Below are 23,469 nucleotides of genomic sequence, written 5' to 3'. Positions count from 1 at the left end.
AAGGTTAATATTTAATATAATTACATATGCACTTGTGGTGGTAAACATGTGATAGTTGTTCGGTTTCATGTGAATAATAAATCGGCCCAAAGGAAGGTTGTTATTTGACATGATAGTTACTATCAGTGTTTGACTGCTGCGCCAGGATATCACTTACAAGTTAATCTTTTGTCCAAAGATGAAACATTAATGGAGTGCTCGATATTCTGTTTATGGGGTTTACATTATTTGAATTTATTGATTATTTTATTTGGATATTTGGTTGAGCATGTATATTTGGTTTTTTGTTCTCTGTTCAGATTTGACTCCTGCAAATATTCACTCCAACATAAATTCTATTCCTATGTTAAATGGCTCTAATTTTAAATCATGGCAAGAGAATTTATTGATAGTTCTCGGAGTCATGGATTTGGACCTTGCGATAAGGGTTGACTCTCCTTTTGTCGTTACGGATAAGAGTACCTCTGATGAAAAGAGGGAGTTTAAAAGGTGGGAGAGATCGAATCGCATGTGTATGATGATCATGAAGAGGGCCATTCCAGAAACATTCAGGGGTACAATGTCTAACGACATTGCTACGGCTAAGGCTTTCTTTCAAGACCTCGAAAAGAGGTTTGCTAAAAGTGAAAAGTCTGAAATTGGTACACTTTTGGCAAGCCTAGTTTCAATGAGGTACAGAGGTAAGGGCAATATCATGGAGTACATTATGGAAATGTCTCATCTTGCTTCAAGGTTGAAAGCACTGAAGCTTGACCTCTCTGAGGACTTGTTGGTGCATCTGGTTTTGATATCTCTTCCTCCTCAGTTTAACCAGTTCAAGGTGAGCTATAACTGTCAGAAAGAGACTTGGTCTCTGAATGAGCTCATCTCGCACTGTGGCCAGGAAGAGGAAAGGTTGAAGCAAGACAAGACAGAAAGTGCTCATTATGCCTCTACCTCGAAGGATAAAGGAAAGAAACGAAAGTATAAAGAAGCTGCGGATACACAGCCTTCGAAGAAACAACAGAAGAATCCTAGTGATTCTCAAAGTTCTGGTTGTTTTTTCTGTGGCAGTGATGGGCATATGAAGAAGCAGTGCAGTAATTATCACGCTTGGCGTGCTAAGAAAGGTATGCTTCTGAATATGGTTTGTTCCGAGGTTAATTTAACTTCAGTGCCTAGACACACGTGGTGGATAGATTCTGGTGCAACAACTCACATCAGTGTGTCTATGCAGGGTTGCCTGGATTGCCGAAAACCAAGTGATGCTGAAAGATTCATCTATGTTGGTGACGGCAACAAAGTTGAAGTTGAGACAATAGGAAAATTTAGATTATTGTTAAAGACTGGAATATATTTGGATCTTTATGAAACATTTGTTGTGCCGTCTTTTAGACGGAATTTGATTTCCATTTCTGCATTGGACAAATTTGGTTATTCTTGTTCTTTTGGAAATGGAATATTCAGTTTGTTTCTCGATTCAAAATTGGTTGGTTCTGGTTCATTATCAGGATACGATAATCTCTATTCTTTGGATGTTATTGCTTCATTTAATGAATCCCTGCAAACAAGTAGAGGCACTAAAAGAAAATTAACCAGTGAGAATTCAGCTGCGTTATGGCACAAAAGATTGGGTCATATCTCTGAAAAGAGAATAAGGAGACTCGTGTCAGACGAAATTCTCGAACCTTTAGATTACACAGATTTTAATAATTATGTTAATTGTATAAAGGGAAAACAAACCAACAAAAGGAGATTTGAAGCCAACAGGTGTTCATGCGTCTTAGAACTTATACATACTGATATTTGTGGGCCATTCCCTTCGGCTTCTTGGAATGGTCAACAATATTTTATAACGTTTACAGACGATTTTTCAAGATATGGCTTCATTTATCTCATTCATGAAAAGGCACAGTCATTGGATGTGTTCAAAAACTATAAAGCTGAAGTTGAAAATCAACTTGGCTTAAAGATTAAAAGCGTTAGATCTGACCGTGGTGGTGAATACTATGGTAGATATGACGGCTCAGGTGAACAACGTCCAGGACCTTTTGCTAGATTCCTGGAGGAATGCGGTATCGTCCCACAGTACACTATGCCGGGTTCGCCCACTATGAATGGTGTTGCTAAAAGACGAAACAGAACGCTTAAGGACATGGTGAGGAGTATGATCAGTCATTCTACCTTACCAGAATCACTCTGGGTAGAAGCACTAAAGACCGCAGCATATATCCTTAACAGGGTTCCAACTAAGGCACCGACCAAAACCCCTTATGAACGTTGGACGGGTAAAAAGCCCAGTCTTAAGCATCTGCACGTTTGGGAATGTCTAGCTGAGGCAAGGCCTTACAAGCCTAATGAAAAGAAACTGGACTCAAGGACGGTTAGTTGTTATTTTATTGGATACTCTGAAAGATTCAGGGGGTACAAGTTTTATGATCCCACGAGTAAGTCGATTTTTGAGTCAGGAAATGCCAGGTTCTTTGAGGATGTTGAGTTTGCGGGGGGAGATAAAGTAAGGGATATTGTCTTTGAAGAGGAATATGTAAATATTCCTACAGGTGTCTTGGACATTGGTCAGGATCATATTCCTCACTTTGACCAAGACACAATACAGGAAGACAATATTAGAGATCCTCTCATTCCAGATGAACAAACTCAAGCACCTCTAGAACCTATGCCATTAAGGAGATCCACTAGAGAGCGGAGAAATGCAGTGCCAGATGATTACATTATATTTCTTCAAGAACATGAGGCAGACATTGGATTGATGGAGGATGATCCTATTAACTTCCGTCAAGCCATGGAAAGTTCTAACTCTCAAAAGTGGAATGATGCCATGAATGAGGAGATAAAGTCCATGAAGGACAATGACGTATGGGATCTTGTCCCATTGCCTAAAGGTACGAAGCCCATTGGTTGCAAATGGATATTTAAAACCAAGAGGGATTCGAAAGGCAATGTGGAAAGACATAAGGCTCGTCTTGTCGCTAAAGGCTTTACACAGAAAGAAGGCATTGATTATAAATAGACTTTCTTTCCGGTTTCTGCGAAAGACTCTTTAAGGATTATAATGGCTTTGGTGGCGCATTTCGATCTTGAGCTTCATCAGATGGATGTAAAGACTGCGTTTCTAAATGGTGACATTGATGAAACGATTTATATGGTGCAGCCAGAAAATTTTGTGTCCAAAGACACAAATAATATGGTTTGCAAATTAAAGAAATCCATCTATGGGCTCAAGCAAGCATCTCGACAATGGTATTTCAAATTTCATCAAGTGATCATCTCGGTTGGTTTTGAGATGAATTTGGTCGATGATTGTGTGTACCATAAGTTCAGTGGGAGTAAGCATATTTTTCTGGTTTTATATGTTGATGACATTCTGCTCGCTAGCAACGATATAGAGTTGTTGCATGAAACCAAGAGATTTCTAGCTAAGAATTTTGAGATGAAGGATCTTGGTGATGCATCTTTTGTACTGGGTATTCAGATACATCGGGATCGTTCTCGGGGTATTCTTGGATTATCTCAGAAAGGCTATATCGAGAAAGTTCTCAAGCGATACGGGATGCAAGATTGTAAACCAACAGATACCCCTGTGGCTAAGGGAGACAAATTTAGTCTCAAACAATGCCCAAAGAATGATTTTGAGGAAAAAGAAATGCAGAAGGTTCCCTATGCATCTGCAGTGGGGAGTCTGATGTATGCTCAGATTTGTACACGTCCAGATACTGCGTACGTGACAGGAATGTTGGGACGACATTTAAGTAATCCAGGAGTGGAACATTGAAAAGCAGTCAAAAGGGTTTTACGGTACCTACAGAGAACAAAAGATTACATGCTCATATATTGGAGGTTGGATCAGCTTGAGATCATTGGGTATACTGACTCCGATTTTGCTGGATGCCAAGACAGTATGAAATCTATGTCGGGCTACATCTATCTCCTTGCTGGAGGTGCCATTTCCTGGAAGAGTACTAAACAGTCACTTATAGCCTCTTCCACCATGGCAGCTGAGTTTGTAGCGTGTTATGAGGCATCCAATCATGGAATATGGCTGCAAAATTTTGTCACGGGACTGCGCATTGTTGATGGCATTGAAAGGCCACTAAGATTACATTGTGACAATAAATCAGCAGTTATGTATTCCAATAACAACAGGAGCTCGACGAAGTCAAAACACATTGACCTCAAGTTTCTGGTTGTTAAAGAAAGAATTCAGAGTGGAAAGTTGTCTATTGAGCATATCGGTACAAACTCCATGGTTGCGGATCCGCTTACTAAGGGACTACCACCCAAACAGTTTCATGAGCATACTGCTAGTATGGGTGTTATGTCAATTGAGGAAATCCAGTTTTAGTGGGAGTTTGTTATTTTAAATGTTTTTCAATTGTAGACATTTTCAGTTACAGTTATGTAAATTTATTTTCTGCAGAAATAAATTTCAAGTTAAGTCACACTCTAATTATGATTTAAAGTTTGATCTCGATAAGATTAAAGGGAGGACCAGTTGGAAATATGCATGTTACGGTCACATTGCATGAAATTTCCATGCTACACATTCACTTCATGATTCATGTCATTCAGTTGTGTTGGCATATGTGACCATTGATGAGTCTAGTTACCTTGAGTGTAGCGAAGACTGCTTTGATCCTATGTTGATGTGATTGATGGACTGGATTGGCTATAGATAAATTTCGGAATGACAACAATTTTGAGCTCATAAGGTTATTTTCACAAACATAATTATAAAGTTGCACATATAGCCCAAGTGGGAGATTGTTGGATCAATTTATTTATATGGGCTTATATGTGAATAATTATGTATTGTGGGTTGTCTATTAAGTTAAGCCCAAAATAAAGTGATCAATTAATGTTTCGGGTTATTGGGCTTTAATGTATCTAATGGGCTGTGGGCCTTTAATGTGTAGAGACATAAGTGTAATTTCTGTTTTTATGATGGGCTAAAACAGAAATATCAGAAGATATTGATAAACATTATCTATAAATATGGGTCATGGTCCCCAGATCTCGCGTTGTCACTTTCACTATTCTCTCCCCCATTAAGAAAATAGTTCTGAAGAGAAACTAAAGGATTCTCTCAAGGAAAGAGCGCGTAGATCTGGAAGATCAAGACACGTTTGAAAGAATTCAGGATTATGGCTTCAGGTACGCTTCCGCTTAAGATTTCAGTCAAATTCTTGATGATTTATCATGATGGATTCTGCGGTTTATGGGTTTTCCCCAACAAAATATTCTCGATGTGATCCATAATATAAAATTTATTGATATTTTAGAAAATTATTGATATAGTATATAATATTTGTCAATATTGTATTCCTGCAAAAAAAATTTATATAAGATCTACATATTTATTAATATTTTGAAAAATATTGATCAACGATTTAAAAATTTATCGATTCAAAAAATTTGATTTGATGGATATCATAAGTATATATTTCTTGTTATTTGTTGGTGTTATCGAAGAAACATGAATAAATATTTACTAGAATTTTTTAAGAATATTAATCTGATATCTATTATAAATATATATCTATTTTATATATAATTAAAATTTTTCTTAAGAAATGTCACGTTTTGATATTGATGATTAGTGTTTGGTTTTCTTTTAATTTTTGTTGACTAAAAATTGTATTTTTAGTTTACTTTATTTAATTAACAAGAATGATGGATGTAATAATTGTTCCTACTTATTAGAGCAATCGAAATGTGACGCTTGAGCTGATATAAAGTTTAAAATATTTGAGTTGCATTATTACCAGCGGCTATAACTTTTGATAAAACAACAAACGTCCGGCCTTACAATTGACATCAGACTCAAAGTTACGAGTTTGATTCTCATTAAAGACAATAAATGCAATTAATGGGATGTAGATTGTTGGAATGCATTGTTCATGGTTGTTAGAGCAATCAAAACTCGATGCTTGAGATGTTGTACGATTTAAAATATTTGAGTTGTATGATTACCACTAATTATAACTTTTAGTAAAACGGTAAGCACTCGATCATAAAAATATATTAGTTTCATTCCATTTTGAAGTTGTAAAAGTAATATCTATGCATTAAAAGTGGACGTTAGTATATTATATCATTTTTTATTCAAACATCTTGGTTGAGGTGTCTGCCAGTTTTATTAAGGTATATATGAATGCTTAGTTCTCTCAGGTAATGGTGAAATATAAAGTCTTTATAAAAAGTGCATATAAAAATTAATATCTATGCATTAAAAGTGCACGTTAGTATATCATACAATTACTACCAACTATAATATACGAATGTTGGGTATTTACATCACTTTTTTTAAAAAAAATGTATATATGACTTTATTTAAATCGAAAATGTGTTTAAAGTGGGTGAATGTTTATTAAAAGTAGTCTGTTCTTATGAAATCAAGTGGTGTGAAGAGCAAAAGTGAATTTTTCAATCAAATTGAGTATTTCAAGCTACTTAAATAGACAAGTGTGGAACTAGCTTGATATAATATCAACTCATATCAGTTCAAATGAAAATATAGACAGTAAAAAAGAAGATGAATATTAGTTCATGAAAGTTCGAATACTAAGCTTCTAAGTCTCTTTTCTTCAATTTCTAGAAAAATTTAATTAGAAGATTTGATCGGTATTATTTTTTGTACAAACTCACTTCAGCTTGTTTCAACAATCCTATTGAGGTGAACTCCTACCAGTTAGCTTCTTTAACTCAGTCTGTTCAAAAACAACTTTATGATAGTTACGATAGTTTCTCACAGCACAAAATAAACAGAAGATGTGTAATCACTAAGTGATCTAATGAAACTTTATGTATGTGCAAATCAACTTGAAATAGATCTTGATAAAATGTTGATAAATTGGAGAATGTAGGAAGAAAGATTCAGAGTAGTAGATTCTTAGTGGCTCTGATGCATTATCCTTTTATAGTTGTAGATCCAATGTTAATAAATATGGTCGGTACTCATAGTTGTACTACATGTCCAACAATTCTGTAGACATTGTCGTGTGTCTTTGTCATCTTCCCAAATATAGTATTGGAAAAATTCAAATTCCTCTAACACTAACTGAAATAGACAACTGCTGAAAGCTTTAAATGATAACAGTTCTTTCTGAATAAGCTCAACAGTGAACTGATTGTTGCACCTAGAAAATTTCATCAGATTAGCAGATTTCCGTTGTAAGCAGATTACATCAGCTGCTCTCCGTTGTAAGCTTGTTAGCTCAGATGATTTCCGAAGTAGGTTTATCGAATAAGTTATTCATTCGAATCAGTTAAGTTCAATTTGTAGGCAATTTTTCCAAGTGATTTGCATTTAACAATTTATAGAGTTGAACATCAAAACTATAATTTTTAAACTTCCATTGTGCTTTGGATGTGAAAAAACGGTACTCCAACACCAATAATCCCTGCAACAAAAAAAAGAGAGAGAGAATAACTAAGATATAAAAGTTAAGGAGGTTGATAGTCTTGAAAAGATTGTGACATACATAATAATAAAAACTTAAAGTGTTTTATGTATCTGAAAATTATGAAGTAAACTGATGTAATATAGAACCATCTCTTATTTATTTGCAAGTAAAAATAAAATACCTTAGAAATATGATTGACCAATAAATTCAAAAGATTTTATACCTTGAAAGAGAAAAACTACATAAGAAATAATTTTCGATAGTACAATAAAAGAGATTGAAAAATCAAATATGAATAATGTTATTTCTAGAGAATTTGTGAATGAAATGAAAATTCAACAAATTATTTATTGTCTCAAAACGTTATGAGAAAAAATAACATAGTTATTGATAATTATTTTCATCTCAATGTATTTTTTGTAATATGAAAAATAATGAGCATATAAAACAACAGTTAGTTGACAATGTTTATAAAATGTGTGACAGTTGACATATTACAATATTGGCTAACCTTAGCTCAAAACATCTCAAAAGATCTTGAAGTCAATTGTGAGAAAATCTTTTCATTTGTTATGAATGTGTTGACTAAACAAATATATACACACAAAAATCAATGAAAGATTTGAAGTATCAAATGTAATTAAATTCAACCTCCAATATTATCATTTCAATAAAATGACAGTCATTTTGCGGATTAAGATAATTCAGACATATGCGATTATTCATATTAATACATACTCCCGAATATTTCACTAAAACTGTTAAGTATATGAAATATAAACGTGAGATGAAAGACTTGAAAAATATGAAATTTTCGTTTGAACTACATGATTCAATATTTTCCAAAAAGAATATACATATTAATTAGTAATAGTATAACGAGTACTAAAATATTTTAATAAGAATATGTGACATCCGTTGATGGTTGTTTGCTAATTTAAAATGGTCAAAGGATCTTTGGTATTAAAGTATCATATATAAACATCAATTGAATATAATGTGGTCGATTTTTTCGTATGACATTACCAATATCAATTTTTTAGTAAGTAGCATGCAAGATCGGACAAACTAATAAAATTGTACGTAAATTGTGTTATTTAAATAAATTACAATAAATAAACTAGACTTTTTAAAAATGTATAGTTAACAAGCATACATATTTGAATTTATAAGAATCTGGGAAAGACAAAAAATTGTATGAGACGGTCTCACGGATCGTATTTTATGAGACGAATCTTTTATTTGGATCATCAATGAAAAAGTATGGATCATATTTTATGAGACGAATCTTTTATTTGGATCATCAATGAAAAAGTATTACTTTTTATGCTAAGAGTATTAATTTTTATTGTGAATATCGGTATGATTGACATGTCAGATAAATATTCGTGAGACCGTCTCACAAAAGACCTAATCTTTGAAAAATCGGATTGTATTAACTTATAATAAAAAATAGATGACTATCGGTTTTTTCAAATGACATGAGAATTCATAGTCTTTATCTTTCAGTGTACATTGACTAAACAAAGAACACTTTTTTAAAAATATATTGACAAGAAAAATGGAAGTCCATGAACAAACATCAATTGATCATTCTCCCTCATATAATAGAAGTCGCTAAAGGTACTGAGTGAGTAGTGACTAGTAACACGCTAACGCATCAGCTAACAGATGTCCAGAGCCTTTCTCCAGATGTCCAGAGCCTTTCTCGTACCTCAGTTCTCAATTTTCAAGCCCTTTACGAAAAGGTTCCAGTCTTGCACACTTCATTTTCCGGCCTTTCGATTGCTTTGTTTTTTTTTTTTTTTTTGGGTTTTCTAATACAGTGAAATAATCTGTAGATTGATTGTAAACATGTCAGCAACTGCCTCAAAAAATGTTGGAATTCGAGTTGGGTCCCTGGTGGTTGAGCCTCCGGCGCACCCCACTTATGATTTGAAGACCGTGATTCGGCTCGCTCTCTCTGAAGACGCTGGTGATCGAGGTTAAGTTTTCTGTTTGCAGTCTATGGTATTCGATTCTTGTGATTTGAAAGGGCTTATTTTTAAATGATGAGAAGTTGTTGATGGAATTTTATGTTTAGTTTTGGAAATAAAGATGGTACTGTGTAAAACAGTTGAACGGTTTTTAACTTTGGATTTGTGGTTAAGAATGTTGTGATAAAGAGGTGGTATAGGAGTATATTTCTTGATGTTGTTGCAAGAAGATTTATTGAAGGTTTGTTTATCGATTGTATGTACTGTGCAAGAATTATGAGCCGAGCATTGGCAATAGTGCTCAAGATTTTGTTATTCTAAAACACGTGAATCAATCAGGAAAGAACATATACATGCATTTTGGGGGAAATAAATATTCACTGTGACTGACAGAAACTTCAAGAACATGTTTTTGGGATAGAGAATTCAGAATTGAGTTGCATAGGTAAAGTTTAAGTTGTTACAGGATTCAATGAAATTAACACTCAAGAAATGCTGGAAGGGCATTGCACCATGTAAACTCACTCACGAGATATTTACTATGTCTTGCATGGAGTACATAATATCAATGAATGGAGAGCTTGATAGGACTTATCTATCTCTCTCATTTGCATTGCCCAGCAGAATGCTGAAAAATTCAGTGGAACAACTGACTTGAGAATGTGGTTGTCCAAGTTCTTGAGCAGCTATGATTTTTTTTTTCACCGATAACTTTAATTGGAACAACAATTAGCCAAAAGCGGATATCTAATATTGTAAACTATCAAATTAGAGATGTTTTTTTTCGAACACAGGGGATGTGACCTGTAAGGCAACCATTCCAATTGAAGCGGAAGTGGAAGCCCATTTCTTGGCCAAGGAAGATGGGATAGTTGCCGGCATTGCACTGGCTGAAATGGTATTCGATGAGGTTGATCCTACACTTAAGGTATTTTAAAACTTGAATCTCTATAATTTATGCAGATATTATTTCTTTAAAGTATTTGTCTCTGATTTGCATTCGTCAGGTTGAGTGGCACAGAAAAGACGGTGATAGTGTACATAAAGGTCTGCAATTTGGCAAAGTACAAGGTAATGTAAAATAATTTCCAGTATGATGAAATTCCTTGTGGGGGAAATTCGATATTCTCTGATGACAGATATCCAAAACTATGCAGGAAAAGCTCATAGTATTGTTGTAGCTGAAAGGGTTGTTCTCAACTTTATGCAGAGAATGAGTGGAGTTGCGACTCTGACTAAGGTTCGTTGCTGACATTTGCCCTTTCCATTTATAGAGTTATTTCAAAATTTATGCTAAAGTTTTTTCAAAATTTATGCTAAAGTTACTTCAAATTTATGCTGTTACAGATAATCAACAATTAAATAATGTGTCCTGAATAAGCTTTTCTTCTCCAATGAATTTCCTGTTAGAAGGTGGCTATGGAAGTAACTCATATAATGACACAGTCAGTTGATGCAAAAAAAACTCCAGAGAGTGGAGATATAGTAACATATTGAGTACAGAATAGCCCCATGAATGCGCATCTTGGGTTATGATCACTGTAGGTCATGAACATGCACAAAGGTGCTGCGACCACAAGTCTTTAGAGATAATTAGAAACAGGCTGAATGACCATAGCGGGCATGGTGTTAATCAAGTGAGAACCTGCTGGTATTGCTTTACCTCTTAATATGATTTAGTTATTTCGTGTTCATGTTAGGGCTCCAGCAACTACAAGAGGAAGAAGATTTTTCCTCTTTGACACACCATTATTACTTAGTGGTACTCTGATATTTGTTTGCATTTTAACTTCGTAATTTGATAATTGGGGTTTCCATTCTAATGTCTTCCATAAAGTTTGCAATTTGATCATTTGGTTTCCATTTTAACTACAAGAAGAAGAAGATTTTTCCTCTTTGACACGCCATTATTACTTAGTGGTACTTTGATATTTGTTCGCAACTGAATTTTAACTTTGTAATTTGATCATTCGGGTTTCCATTCTAAGGTTTTCCATAAAGTTTGCAATGGAGTTTGCAATTTGTAGCAAAAAACACGGGTATGGCCAGGCTAATTTTAGTAGGTGCGCTAGTGGTGTCCTCCTCATTGGATGTTCTTTGGATCACCCTTGGATCTATCAAGATTGTGGTCTCACTGGGTTATTTAACTGCAGCTATGGTCGTATGGTCCTTTCTAAGTATCATATGATGTCGATTAGCCTCATGTCACACTTAATGCAAATGTCTCATTAATCCATGGTGTTGGTCTAGCGCATACTTCATCCAACTATTTGTTGATTCCCAGTAGATATCATGTGAGGCCCGAGGCCGAAGAGGGCGGGGGGTGATTGTCGGTGTCATGAGGTTGCACGGACGATGAGCGGCTCCTGGCAGACTTCTAAACGAAGAGAACATGAATGAAACGATCTTACACTAGAAAGAGAGGGATTTCAAACTGTTCAGGTATGAACTGTGCAGTTGAGGAGGTTTTAAAAGATTTTGACATGTACTACTCATATCAAGAAGATGCATCTTCTTTTTGGGAGCTCATCACATAAGAATTTCAAAGTTAAGTGTGCTTGACTTGGAGCAATTCTGGGATGGGTGACCCACTGACAAGTTTCCCAAGGTGCGTGTGAGAGAGGATATAAGCACGCTGGAAAGACTCGTATTGGTACAGTGGGGACATCGTCGAATTTGGGGCGTTACATATCATATCAACAATACTTGAAGTGTTCTAAATTTCACATTTCTTCTCGACATTCCTACCTGACTTGTAGTAATTGCTTAGGAAACCATTTTTAGTTTCTATGGAACTCTTGCAATTGGGTTGGCAGGATGTTGTTGTATTATGCTATACCAAGGCTTTTTTTATCTTGTCTCCTTGAATTCTTCTTAACTTGAACTCGTGAGGCATTTCAAGGTCAATATAATAGCTCTTCTCCATTGCAATGTCCCAAATAGATCTGGTGATGAGCAGGAATAGGCATGTGTGGCTGACGGGGTTCTGTTGACTTTTTCACATAAGCCATGACATTTGAATTGTTGAGTTCTCACACAACATATATAGGATCTCAAATGTGGGTTTGTGAGTCTCATTCATGATGTTTCCCATCTTTCACAGCCACAAATCATCAAAAGAACTGATTAATATTGCTAGAGAAAATTTTTGCTTCATTGTGATCTTTGGGAATGCTCTATCCCAAAAGAATTGGTAGAGCTGGTGATGAGATGTTTAAATTGGTCTCCTCTGTGCTTATAGTCGTTAGTCTTCAATGATGAAAATATAGAAGATGTTGGCTCTGATACCAAAACATTGTATTGTTTAAATTTTAATATTTTATTGTGCAAATACAAGAAATATATAGATGAACGTGACTCGCAACTGCTCAGAAGTGGGTGTAGGGTTTACTCTTCAATGATGAAAAGGTGGCAGATCAAGTGATTGGCTCTAATATCATAAAATCGTGTTTGAATTTTCAAAAAAAAATTATTCTTGGAAGACGAGATATATATAAAGACGTATCTCACAGCCTCTCAAAAGTAGAATAAACTTTATTAAATTCCTTAATTATACAAGCATTTTTCTAATAAAAAAGTAAAACAATTATGATTTTGAAACTGAATATCGAAATGATTGAAAGGTAAATCTTGCCATAACAACAGAACAAATAAAGATGCTTGAGGATTTTAACAAAAGTAAAACAAATTCCTAAAAGTAAAGATGTACATAAAATTATATTTTTATCATATGACCGTGATTTTCCTGACATGAAACTTGTTAGATTTAAATTTCTTGCAGGCCATGTCAGATGCTGCTCACCCTGCATGTGTTTTAGAAACGAGGAAAACTGCTCCAGGTTTACGTTTGGTGGATAAGTGGGCGGTACAGATTGCTTTCCATTCTCCCTCTAATTTTAATATCACTGTCCGGCCACTTTCTTATTTCTGATCTTTTGCTTTATTATCTTGAAGGTATTAATAGGTGGAGGTCAGAACCACCGAATGGGTTTGTTTGATATGGTCATGATAAAAGACAATCATATATCTATTGCTGGAGGTATCACAAACGCATTGAAATCTGTGGACCTCTATTTAGAGAAAAATAATCTTCAAATGGGTGTCGAGGTAGCTAATTGGTTTTTTTTTTAGTGACCATGGATGAGAATTCTTGTATATTATTACAGTGAAAAATCTTGTTTCTGAAACATGAGTATTTGATGAATGTTCCTGAGGAATAGTTTGAATTGTTAAGTTGACTATATGGGCAGCTCAATTTCAAATCTTCATGATTGGAATTCCCCTCTTTCACCAAGAAGAATTTTTTTTCTGTATTTCTGATCATGAAATATATTTTTTCCTTTTTTTGGCATTATATCCATGATTAGATCTGAGGGGCATCTCTATGCAACATTGGATTGGCTTATTGCTTCCCTTCATACTTATCAGTGTTGCTGGTGGTTTTGGTTTATGAGCTGGGTTGTGAATGGCACAATCAACCTATGTTGAATTGATGAATGTACCGTAGTAATTTTAGGTTAGTCAATGAAAGAAAGGGGCATGGTCAACCCCTGTCAACCACTTTGTTTACTCTGTCGCTGTTCACATGATTGTCATATGTGGTCTTTTATATGACAAACGTTCTGCACATTTTCCTGAAGTATTCATGTCAAATTTTGATGACCTAGGTCTTCTCTTCTGCTAACAGGTTGAGACCAGGACACTAGAGGAAGTAAATCAAGTGCTACATTATGCATCCACAACAAAGACATCCTTGACCAGGATAATGCTTGACAATATGGTTGTCCCTTTGTCTAATGGGGATATTGACGTTTCCATGCTGAAAGAAGCCGTGGAATTGATTGATGGAAGATTTGAGACTGAGGTGAGTTTTTCATATCTTTATTGGTTTTCACTTTTCATTCAGCAATCTTTCAGTTTCACAGACAGACAACAGACTGCATCAATAATCATTTGTTAAACATATGATTTAAGGTCTCATACTGGATAAATTAACAATTGTTTCGTTCTGTTTGTTATCCTGGTTTCCATAAATGCTACAAAGTTAGATAGGTTCCCACTTGGTGTATTTATGTTTTAAATATGTGACAGTTGGTTGGGTGATTAAGACTGACATGCTTGTATGTGTTGGAGCATGTTTTCATATCATGCCTAAAAAATGTGGGACATATTTGTAGGCAGTTGTATCAAAATTTCATATTTGAGGGCCATTTACTTGTCACATGAATTGCCAGGATAAATGCATGGTATTCTAGAGAATGGCTGCAGATAGGATTTGGGCCTGTTTCAGGAATGAATATTTTTGAGCATGAGATAAATCACATTTCTATTATAAGCCGTCTAACCGAGAGAGCATGGATGGTACATCCCATAATATATAAAATATTTGTTTGCTTTTGGTGAGTGGTTGGTGTTGTAGGTGGTCTGCTGCTCTGTGTCTTTACATTTGTTAGAAATCAATTGCTCAGGTTCCCCACTTGTTAATTGGTAATAATTCAGCGGAAAAAATGCTTATACACCTACTTATCAGTCGTTTGAGATATATAGAAAATATCAAAGAACTGCAGCTCCGACATTTGTACCATCGGCGATTCAATTTGGGATATGATTTTGTTTATGTAAACTTTATAATCATTTTTGATACAATCAGAAACAACCAATGCTATTCACTTGCATCTTTGGTCAGCGGGGTGTAGATTTGTTGTACTGGTCGGGGTGATGTACTTGCATTATGGAAAAATAAATGGTAGAACTAATTTCCAGGAGGTACTTCAGTTTGTAGGTTGATTTTTTTTTTTGTCTTTTTCTTCTCTTCTTTTCTTTTCTTTTGTTTACCTTTTTTCTGACACTGGATTAATTTTCTAGATCCGATGATAATGATCTCAGTAACAAGGATATTACTGTGTAGAAGGGTATTTTACAAATTGTTTTTCCTCAAATCTTAGAACAATTTACTTGTCAAAGCCTATTCTTGACAATGGTTTGATATTCTAGTCCTTTGCTTGAACAATTAGTCATGTGCGGAAAATACAAATAAATCTGGTAGGAGTCAATTGTGAGAAATTTTTAAAAACAAGCACACAAGAAGCCAGCTTCAATGACTTTTTATACTTCTTGCTACATTTACTCCTAGTCCATCTCTTTTGGAGTCCACTCAAATTATCACTAAGCTGACAACTAGATTCAATCCCCACTCAGATTATATACAGTGTAAACAGCTCAACAACTATAATTAAAGCTTTATCCCACTAAGTGGGGTTGGTTATATGTATCCTTTCACGTCATTGTGTTATATCCCCACTATGTACTCATTTATATTTAAATTAATTAATTTTATCATGTTTTATTGTTGTTAATCAAGTCTTTGTGGTCTCTCTCTTCCTCGGTTAATGTTCGTATTTGTCAATGTCTCACATTGCCTAATTAAGGCAATTATTGGTCATCTCTCTTAGCCATATGTTCATATTGCAAACTGGAGAAGACCAAGTTAATGTCTTAAAATCTTGGTTATATTGAATGGCAGCGTAGGACTTATCTTCCCGTGGTATGTTATACCTTTATAGTGCCAGTTTTTTTGTTTTGATTTAAGCTGGCCAAAATTGTATGCATGTTGTTGACAGATAGGCTTGAATGAAATGATTATTTGGATCGTCTTTATCCTGCCATTCTGTCTTTGCTTCACAAATCAATATTATTTCGTATTTAAAGAGATGCAATTGCATACTTGTTTTGTGGAAGACTACATTTGCTTTTGGGATTCGCAGTCGCATTATCTTTTTTATTGCATCTGAATGAAATATGCTGCCTTCTGTTGCAGGCATCTGGAAATGTCACTCTTGAAACCATTAACAAGATTGGACAATCCGGGGTAACCTACATTTCTAGGTACACATTTTTGCGATAATTTCTCTGTATTTTGTTCGGAATATTTCCTTGTACAGATGAGATGATTGGTTAACTGGCTTCCGTCTTGAGTTAGGCTCGCCGTGAGAAATGAAAAGGCACAAAAAGGGGAAGCATCCCATGAACTTTTCATGGTCAACGAGTTATTGTAATCTTTCTATTTTGCAGTGGTGCATTGACCCATTCTGTTAAAGCACTCGATATTTCCTTGAAAATTGATACGAAGCTTGCACTTGAAGTCGGAAAGCGTACAAAGCGAGCATGATAATCACGTCGACAGGGAAGCATTGCTACCGATTTGAAGGGAACCGGAACACCGACATTGAGCTGAATTTGAATAAATTTTCTCGTAAATGGCATGTTAGTTCTGTCGTTCCTTTCGTTCTTCAACCTCGGAAACTTTGATTGTCATGACTTTGGAGTAGTAGAAAATGTTGTGGTTCACTGGCTACTTTCTGCTCTGAAAAGTTTACATATCTTTCAAGTTCTTAAACATCTCCATAGATTTCCCGAGGCTCTTAAACTTAGGCAAATAATAATTTCTTTTGGGTTGGATTGACGGGTTTGAAGGTAATGATTTCAAAACAAATTTATTAGTTTGTTCGGATAAATATATTTAACAATTGAGTATGTCTCTTGTGAGACGGTATCACAAATCTTTGTCTGTGAGACGGATCAAATCTACCGATATTCACAATAAAAAGTAATACTCTTAGCATAAAAAGTAAAAAAAATTCATGGATGACCCAAATAAGATATCTGTTTCACAAAATACGACTTGTGATACCGTTTTACTCAAGTTTTTGTCTTAACAATTTATTTCAAATCTCAAATTAATTATTTTTAAATCATTCAAATTTATCGTAACATAAAGTCATTTCAAATCTTTTTTTCAAATAATTCTTCAAATCCAAATGTTGTCATGTCAATAAATTAGGATAAGATACTTTTTGTAATATTTATGCAAATCAAAATTTTAAAGCTACAAGATCATATATTTTTGAAGGTCGATCTAAGTTGTATTTGCTCATAAACATGTAGTATAATTCTAACATACTCAATTAAATATTTGAATAGTATGTCGTACCTAGGGGTGAGTAAGATTTCGGTTAAATCGAATTAATCGATCAAACCGAGCCAATTCGGAAATTCGGTTCGGTTATTTCGGAAATTCGGTTTCCAAATTAAAAAAATTCGGTTAATTCGGTTAACCGAATTAACCGATATAATAAATATTATTATTTATTATATTTGAATAGTATATCGTAACACCATTGACAAAGAAAACACTCAAATAATTATTATAATAAATTCAATGAAACATACAAAACTAAAAATATCACACATCAATACATGCATGACTAAATTTGATATTTGGTCTATAAAAAAAATAACTTACTAAACTTGATTTGAAAGTGTAACTTGGCTACTTTAAATGTGCCCCTTGTATAAATGCAAAAACTTGTGTGAGACGGTCTCACGGATCTTATTTTGTGAGACGGATCTCTTATTTGGATCATCCATGAAAAAATATCATTTTTTATGCTAAGAGTATTACTTTTTATTGTGAATATCGTTAGGATTGACCCGTCTCACAGATAAAGATTCGTGAGACCGTCTCACAAGAGACCTACTCATATATAAATTGTGATAAAAAAAAACACTAATATGATTTTTATTATTATTATTTTCCTATTTAAAGCATGATGGACCAAATACAATTGACCGGTGTCTAAAACTGTGTTCTAAAAAGCGATAAACGGTAGGCGGACGGTTACCCACCGGCCGTCATATGTAAGGAAAAATGAAAACCACCTAAACAACTGCCTTACATATATAATTCTTCTTCTTTATTTTCCAGATGTTTTCAATAATTCACCAATATCATATTCAAAATCAATGACATATCATCCTCTTTATCTGATTCAGAATGTTGAAAAATATGTTGAATAATCTTTTTTTAAAAACAATAAAAAAAATAAAAAAATCTATATATTACATTAGACGACCACCTAGACGGATCTAAAAATTGGAAAGATAGACAACCGTCCATCAACTAGATGCTGCCTAGATGGTCCTAAGCTACGTCATTTAGAACACTGGTCTAAAGGTAGGTTAGTTGATCCGATAAATGTAAGTAATGACATTATTAGTCATGTTAAGTTTCAAAATTCTCAATATTTATCTTGTTTTGTAGCCTCTTATTTTTCACTTCTCGGTTAATTATGTAGGTTACATTTATAGTTAAGATTCCAAATTTATAATAACAAATATATGTTTGAGAATAGATTTGGAGTCATTTCTAAATTCTTCATTCGAACACTTTCTAAATTCTTCATTCTTCATTCCAAATGAAACCTTAAAATTATGAAAAATATTATATACATACAGTAGAAAAATATTATATATATACAGATTTTCTCGTGTCTAATTTGGAAATCCTATAAGGAAAGGTAGCTCCAGAACTAAATAATTGACAAGCGTTGGTCAAAAATTAGGTAACAAAGACCAGTAAATAGAACTCAAAAGTCAAAATAAAAAAATTTATAAAGGTAATTACTTATACCACGAGCGCATGATATTAGCCGCCATGACTATAAGGATTGATACTTAGTCTCTATGTGTAAATGCATACGGTAATAGACGTGTTGTGAACCGTGACGGAGCCATGTTATTATTTTTATTCGAGCTAGAATTTTTTAATATAAGATTGAACTAGTATTGACAAATGATGTCTCCAGATTACTGAAAAATTAGACAAAATTTTATGTATAAAAAATAGAGGAAAAAACCGAGTCATCCGAGCTTCCGCCCGAGCATAACAACACATGGCTCCGCCCGTGGTTGTGAACAATATATAAAGTTTTATCTTGAGTCGTGATTATAAACATATACATAGACGGCGATCACGATTTTAAGACAATGATACATGGCTCGACGACTCCCAATCAGTCCAACTCTTTCTTTCCCTTTAATCTTTTATATTTTCATTATGTTTATATTTTACAAACACAAATCACAAATTATTTCAATACTTAACAATACATAAGACTAATATCATTTCATTTTTTTCATTATTTACTATTCTTGCATGTGATTGATTCTACTTAGGCATAGTTTGATACACATGATAGGCTAAACATGTGATATATAATATAAGGATAAGTTAAGAATAAATAAGATGTATGATATTATATTTAATGTTTGATATGATTTTAATAAGAGTGATTAAATTTATATATTAGATTGTAATGACAAAATTAACCTTATTATAATAAATTTTATAATTTCAAAGTTGTTGCTTGAGTTCATATTTCTTATCTGTTTATGCGCCGACAGTGCTTGCATGATTTATTTATTTTTATCAATCCCTCTCTTATTAAGTGTACCAAACTATACATAAATACATCATCCGAACATATTGTTATTGTAACAATTTGTAGTTTGTAGAGGAGAAAGGCACGATCATTAAACATTCAACCATTCGACATTTCTTTCAATTCCGATCGCACATCTAGTCAAAAAGCAAAATGATGACACCGCAATTTGTTCATTTTACATGTCCAAACACACTTTTCCTCAAAGTGCTGGAATTCAATTTATAATCGAGTCGTACGATGATTTCAATATATTACTTTAACTTAGATGTAAGTAATAGATTTATTTTTTCATTTATCTCTATCAAGAATAGACATATCAAACGGACTAACAGAACGATTCGACTCGTTTTTTTTAAGCAGGTTGGGACAACCCTCCTATTTTCTATGACATAGTATATCGATCCGACGGGTTTAGACCATTTTTTTGAGCGCGTATAAATAATTTTAGCCATTTTTATCGTATAGGAAAGTAATATATTTAAAATGGGGATTGAATATAGGTTGTACCAAAGTGGCATAGTGGGGAAAGTGATGCAATGAACTTTAATAAACTAACATGAAACCTTTTCTATAAACTAATTAACATAAAACAATTAATTTATTGAGAAATTCTTTTTATTTTTATTTTTTTTTGGGAAATTGAAAGACCAAAGAAGGGTGGGGGATTCTTTTACCAATATTGGGAGTAAATATGGCCTTTTGAGAACATAATTGAAGAGATTTTGCCAAGGTGGGGACCTTGTCAACTCTAAATTGGAGAAGCTATCACTATCGAGAAATTTTTTTTAAAAAAAAACTAATGAAAAAGAAAGTCTTTAGATTCTTTGAGTTATAAAATTACAATATCCTCACATGGAGACGAGTCATGAATGATGATGATCGATGATAAATGAGTTACTAATTATGGGAGAGAAAAAGGGTTCTACTCTAATTGAGTAAATATGAAAGTTTTGTAGTAATGTTAATGAGTGAAGAAATTTCTTATAATCGAATCTCGAACTCGAGACATGACCCCAGAAAGACGATCTGATCAATGAAATTTGTATATTGTTTCTCGTTTTGAAGGACGATTCGTCTCATTTTTAGATCCATTTGTTGATCAGTCGTGTGATTATATGTATTTAATAATAAATGATAGTTTGAAATAAAATTAAAAATCCAAAAATATTTAAATTTATATATATAGATATTAATAATTTAGAATATAATAAGTTTTTTTTGAGACGGTCTTACAGATCATTTTTCATAAGACTCGAGATCTAAACATGATATTTGTCTCACGAAATTGATACGTGAGATCATTTCATGAAAAATTTTATGATTAGAATATCGATATGACCCTCTCCGTCGTAGTCGATATTCACTTACTAGCTAGGCCACCTATGAATGGACTGCACCCAATTTTTATTCAAGATTTAACTTATGGTATAGTTGTTAATTAAAGAAAACGCCAAGAAAATAAAGTTTTAGCTAATTAGTACTCGAGAAAAATGGCCCATTGGCACGCATATATCGACAGGGATGCGTCTCCTCACACAACCGAAAGCAAACCAAAAGCTCCCAAATTATATTCCAAATAAACCAATCTTATACTAACCCAACCTCTTGTTACTTTTTCTCTCGTAAGGGAAGTGTTTAAATCTCTTAAAATACCCTAATATATGAATATATAAAGAATACAATTTCGTCGTCTCGACTAATTAAAGGATGCCGACATTTTCGCGAAAATGATATGTTTATATTTATGCTCTCGATCTTTAGGTTAATTACATTAAATTTTATACTTTCCACTCATCAAAGTTAAGGAGCTAGAGGCGTGTTTTTATTTTTTATGGGGTATCTTTTGTACGTTTCAAATGTATATTATGTGACTCAAAATCGTGCAACTTGTAAAGGGTTTCTTTGTGGAATGTACACCTTTCTTTCTTTACTTAGTTTTCAAGGAATTTACCTTAACCAGGTCATATATATATATGTAGATTCAGATTTTCTGGACATCTATTATGAACACTTATGTGAACACCGTCGAGGTGAAGTCTATCTATTAGATGTACAGTTTGATCAAATAGAATAAGTGGACGTCGGAGACTTTATTTTAAATTTGAGATTTTGATGTCAGATGAATTAAGAAAAAGATCATGAATGAATATTTAGAATGAGTACTTAAATTTTAAATTTCTGAAAAATTTATTCAAAGCTTAGAAAATAGAAGTACGAGTGCTCATCCTTATCCATTTCACAACTAGAGAGGAAACATTAGTTTTCAAGTGAATTTTTTAATATTTTTTTAAAGGGAGTTTTTAATATTTTAATACGCCATTTGTTTTTCGTACTTTTAACTTCTTTAATTATTTAAATAACTTTTGGAATAATTCGATAAATGTGATTTTTATTCGGAAAATCACGCGTGACAATATTGTTTGGATTGGTACCTGACAAATTCACAAGAAAACACACTATGCAAAACATTCTTGTAAAAAAAAACGTAAAAAATATTAGAAAATAGAATTCAGACATCGAAAATATGTGTCATTCTTCTGGAATTTAGAATATTTTCTACTTTTTATAAATATAATTACAGTATTTTGTAAGAATATAGATATGTGAGTATGTCTCATTTGAGATGATCTCACATATCTATATTCATAAGACAGATAACTCAGTTCATACATACAGTAAAAAGTGTATGTTAATAATTTCAAATTGGCACGTAATGTTGTTGCAACATTAATAAATCCAATCACAAATATATTAAGCGCTAAATTTCTTATTTGCACCATATATATATGTAATATGAGATTAACTTGATATGCACAATCTTGGTCAAAAAAAATATTATATTGGGTGTCGGTTTTGGCTACATCTAGGTTCGAACTTAGGTCTCTCGCTTAATAGAAGATGTTTATGTCACTACAGTCCATAAAAAAATATTATTGATTTAATAAATTTTGTTTATGTATCTTTTTTAGAGAGGCTATGCCTATATATGTGTATTTTTGTTGTGAAAATTGTGTTTTTTTTACTATATATATATATATATATATATATATATATACTTTGTTTGAGAACTCTAACCAAATATTATTTTTCAACAGATCGATCCGTCTGCTACTCAAATATTTCCGTTCTCTTCTTTGGAAAAAACCATATAATATTCAACCTTAGATGTTGAAAATATATTTGTTGTTTTGATGGTGTGGTCGATGACCGATATAAAATAACACAAAATTTAATGTGATTTAATTATTTACATTATCTAATTATATCCATGATGTCAACTTTTTAACACCGTAGCCCCCCATCCACCTAAGGACCAAGGATAGGATTTGGTGGGGATACTGAAAAAGACCATATATAATTTTCTAAATTTTATTTTTAATATTTAAATAAATCTAATTAATTTTAATCCTCATAAATTTAATTTGATCAACTCAAACCACTGAATTAGTGATACAAGTTTGTTATATTTGAGATTCATCGTATAAAATTAACTCTTTGTCCAAACACACAAAAAATAACCCTTTTATATTATTTCGTTGAGATTTATTTATACTAGATTGATTATTTGCCTACAACCATTAATTTTTTTTTTTTAAAAAAAACTATCAATGGTTTTATTTTTATAAATTATCCGTTTCTCATGATTAATTCATTGATGGACATGTCTATGGTTTTTCGTGAATCTAAAATAGAATTATGATAAAAAAAATTGTGTGAGATAGTCTCACGGGTCGTATTTTGTGAGACAGATATCTTATTTGAGTCATCCATGAAAAAGTATTACTTTTTTATGATAAGAGTATTATT

The 23,469-nt window shown here is 33.2% G+C and overlaps 1 protein-coding gene across 1 annotated transcript; it reads left to right on the top strand.

Moving 5' to 3' along the window:
- The first annotated feature begins 9,013 nt into the window (after positions 1-9,013).
- On the top strand, positions 9,014-16,839 carry LOC142555381 (quinolinate phosphoribosyltransferase [decarboxylating] 1a). The gene is made up of 10 exons (XM_075666222.1): positions 9,014-9,151; positions 9,245-9,387; positions 10,174-10,307; positions 10,387-10,450; positions 10,537-10,619; positions 13,161-13,244; positions 13,334-13,486; positions 14,067-14,243; positions 16,197-16,264; positions 16,451-16,839. Exons 1-10 carry the CDS (start codon positions 9,075-9,077, stop codon positions 16,545-16,547), a joined length of 1,080 nt encoding a protein of 359 aa, XP_075522337.1. The 5' UTR covers positions 9,014-9,074; the 3' UTR covers positions 16,548-16,839.
- The last annotated feature ends 6,630 nt before the right edge of the window (positions 16,840-23,469 follow it).

The sequence above is a fragment of the Primulina tabacum genome, chromosome 9 (assembly GCF_025594145.1).
Source record: "Primulina tabacum isolate GXHZ01 chromosome 9, ASM2559414v2, whole genome shotgun sequence".
Taxonomy (NCBI): Eukaryota; Viridiplantae; Streptophyta; class Magnoliopsida; order Lamiales; family Gesneriaceae; genus Primulina; species Primulina tabacum.
Note: the sequence above shows the minus strand (reverse complement) of the source record. Positions and strands in the feature narration are given on the sequence as shown.

What these genes read in the sequence shown, in the direction of transcription:
- LOC142555381 (XM_075666222.1), top strand. Translation starts at nt 9,075, where the DNA reads ATGTCCAGAGCCTTTCTCCAGATGTCCAGAGCCTTTCTCGTACCTCAG. An exon ending in TTCAAGCCCTTTACGAAAAG is followed by an intron (nt 9,152 to 9,244) that starts GTTCCAGTCTTG and finishes AATAATCTGTAG; the next exon opens with ATTGATTGTAAACATGTCAG. An exon ending in AGGTTGATCCTACACTTAAG is followed by an intron (nt 10,308 to 10,386) that starts GTATTTTAAAAC and finishes TGCATTCGTCAG; the next exon opens with GTTGAGTGGCACAGAAAAGA.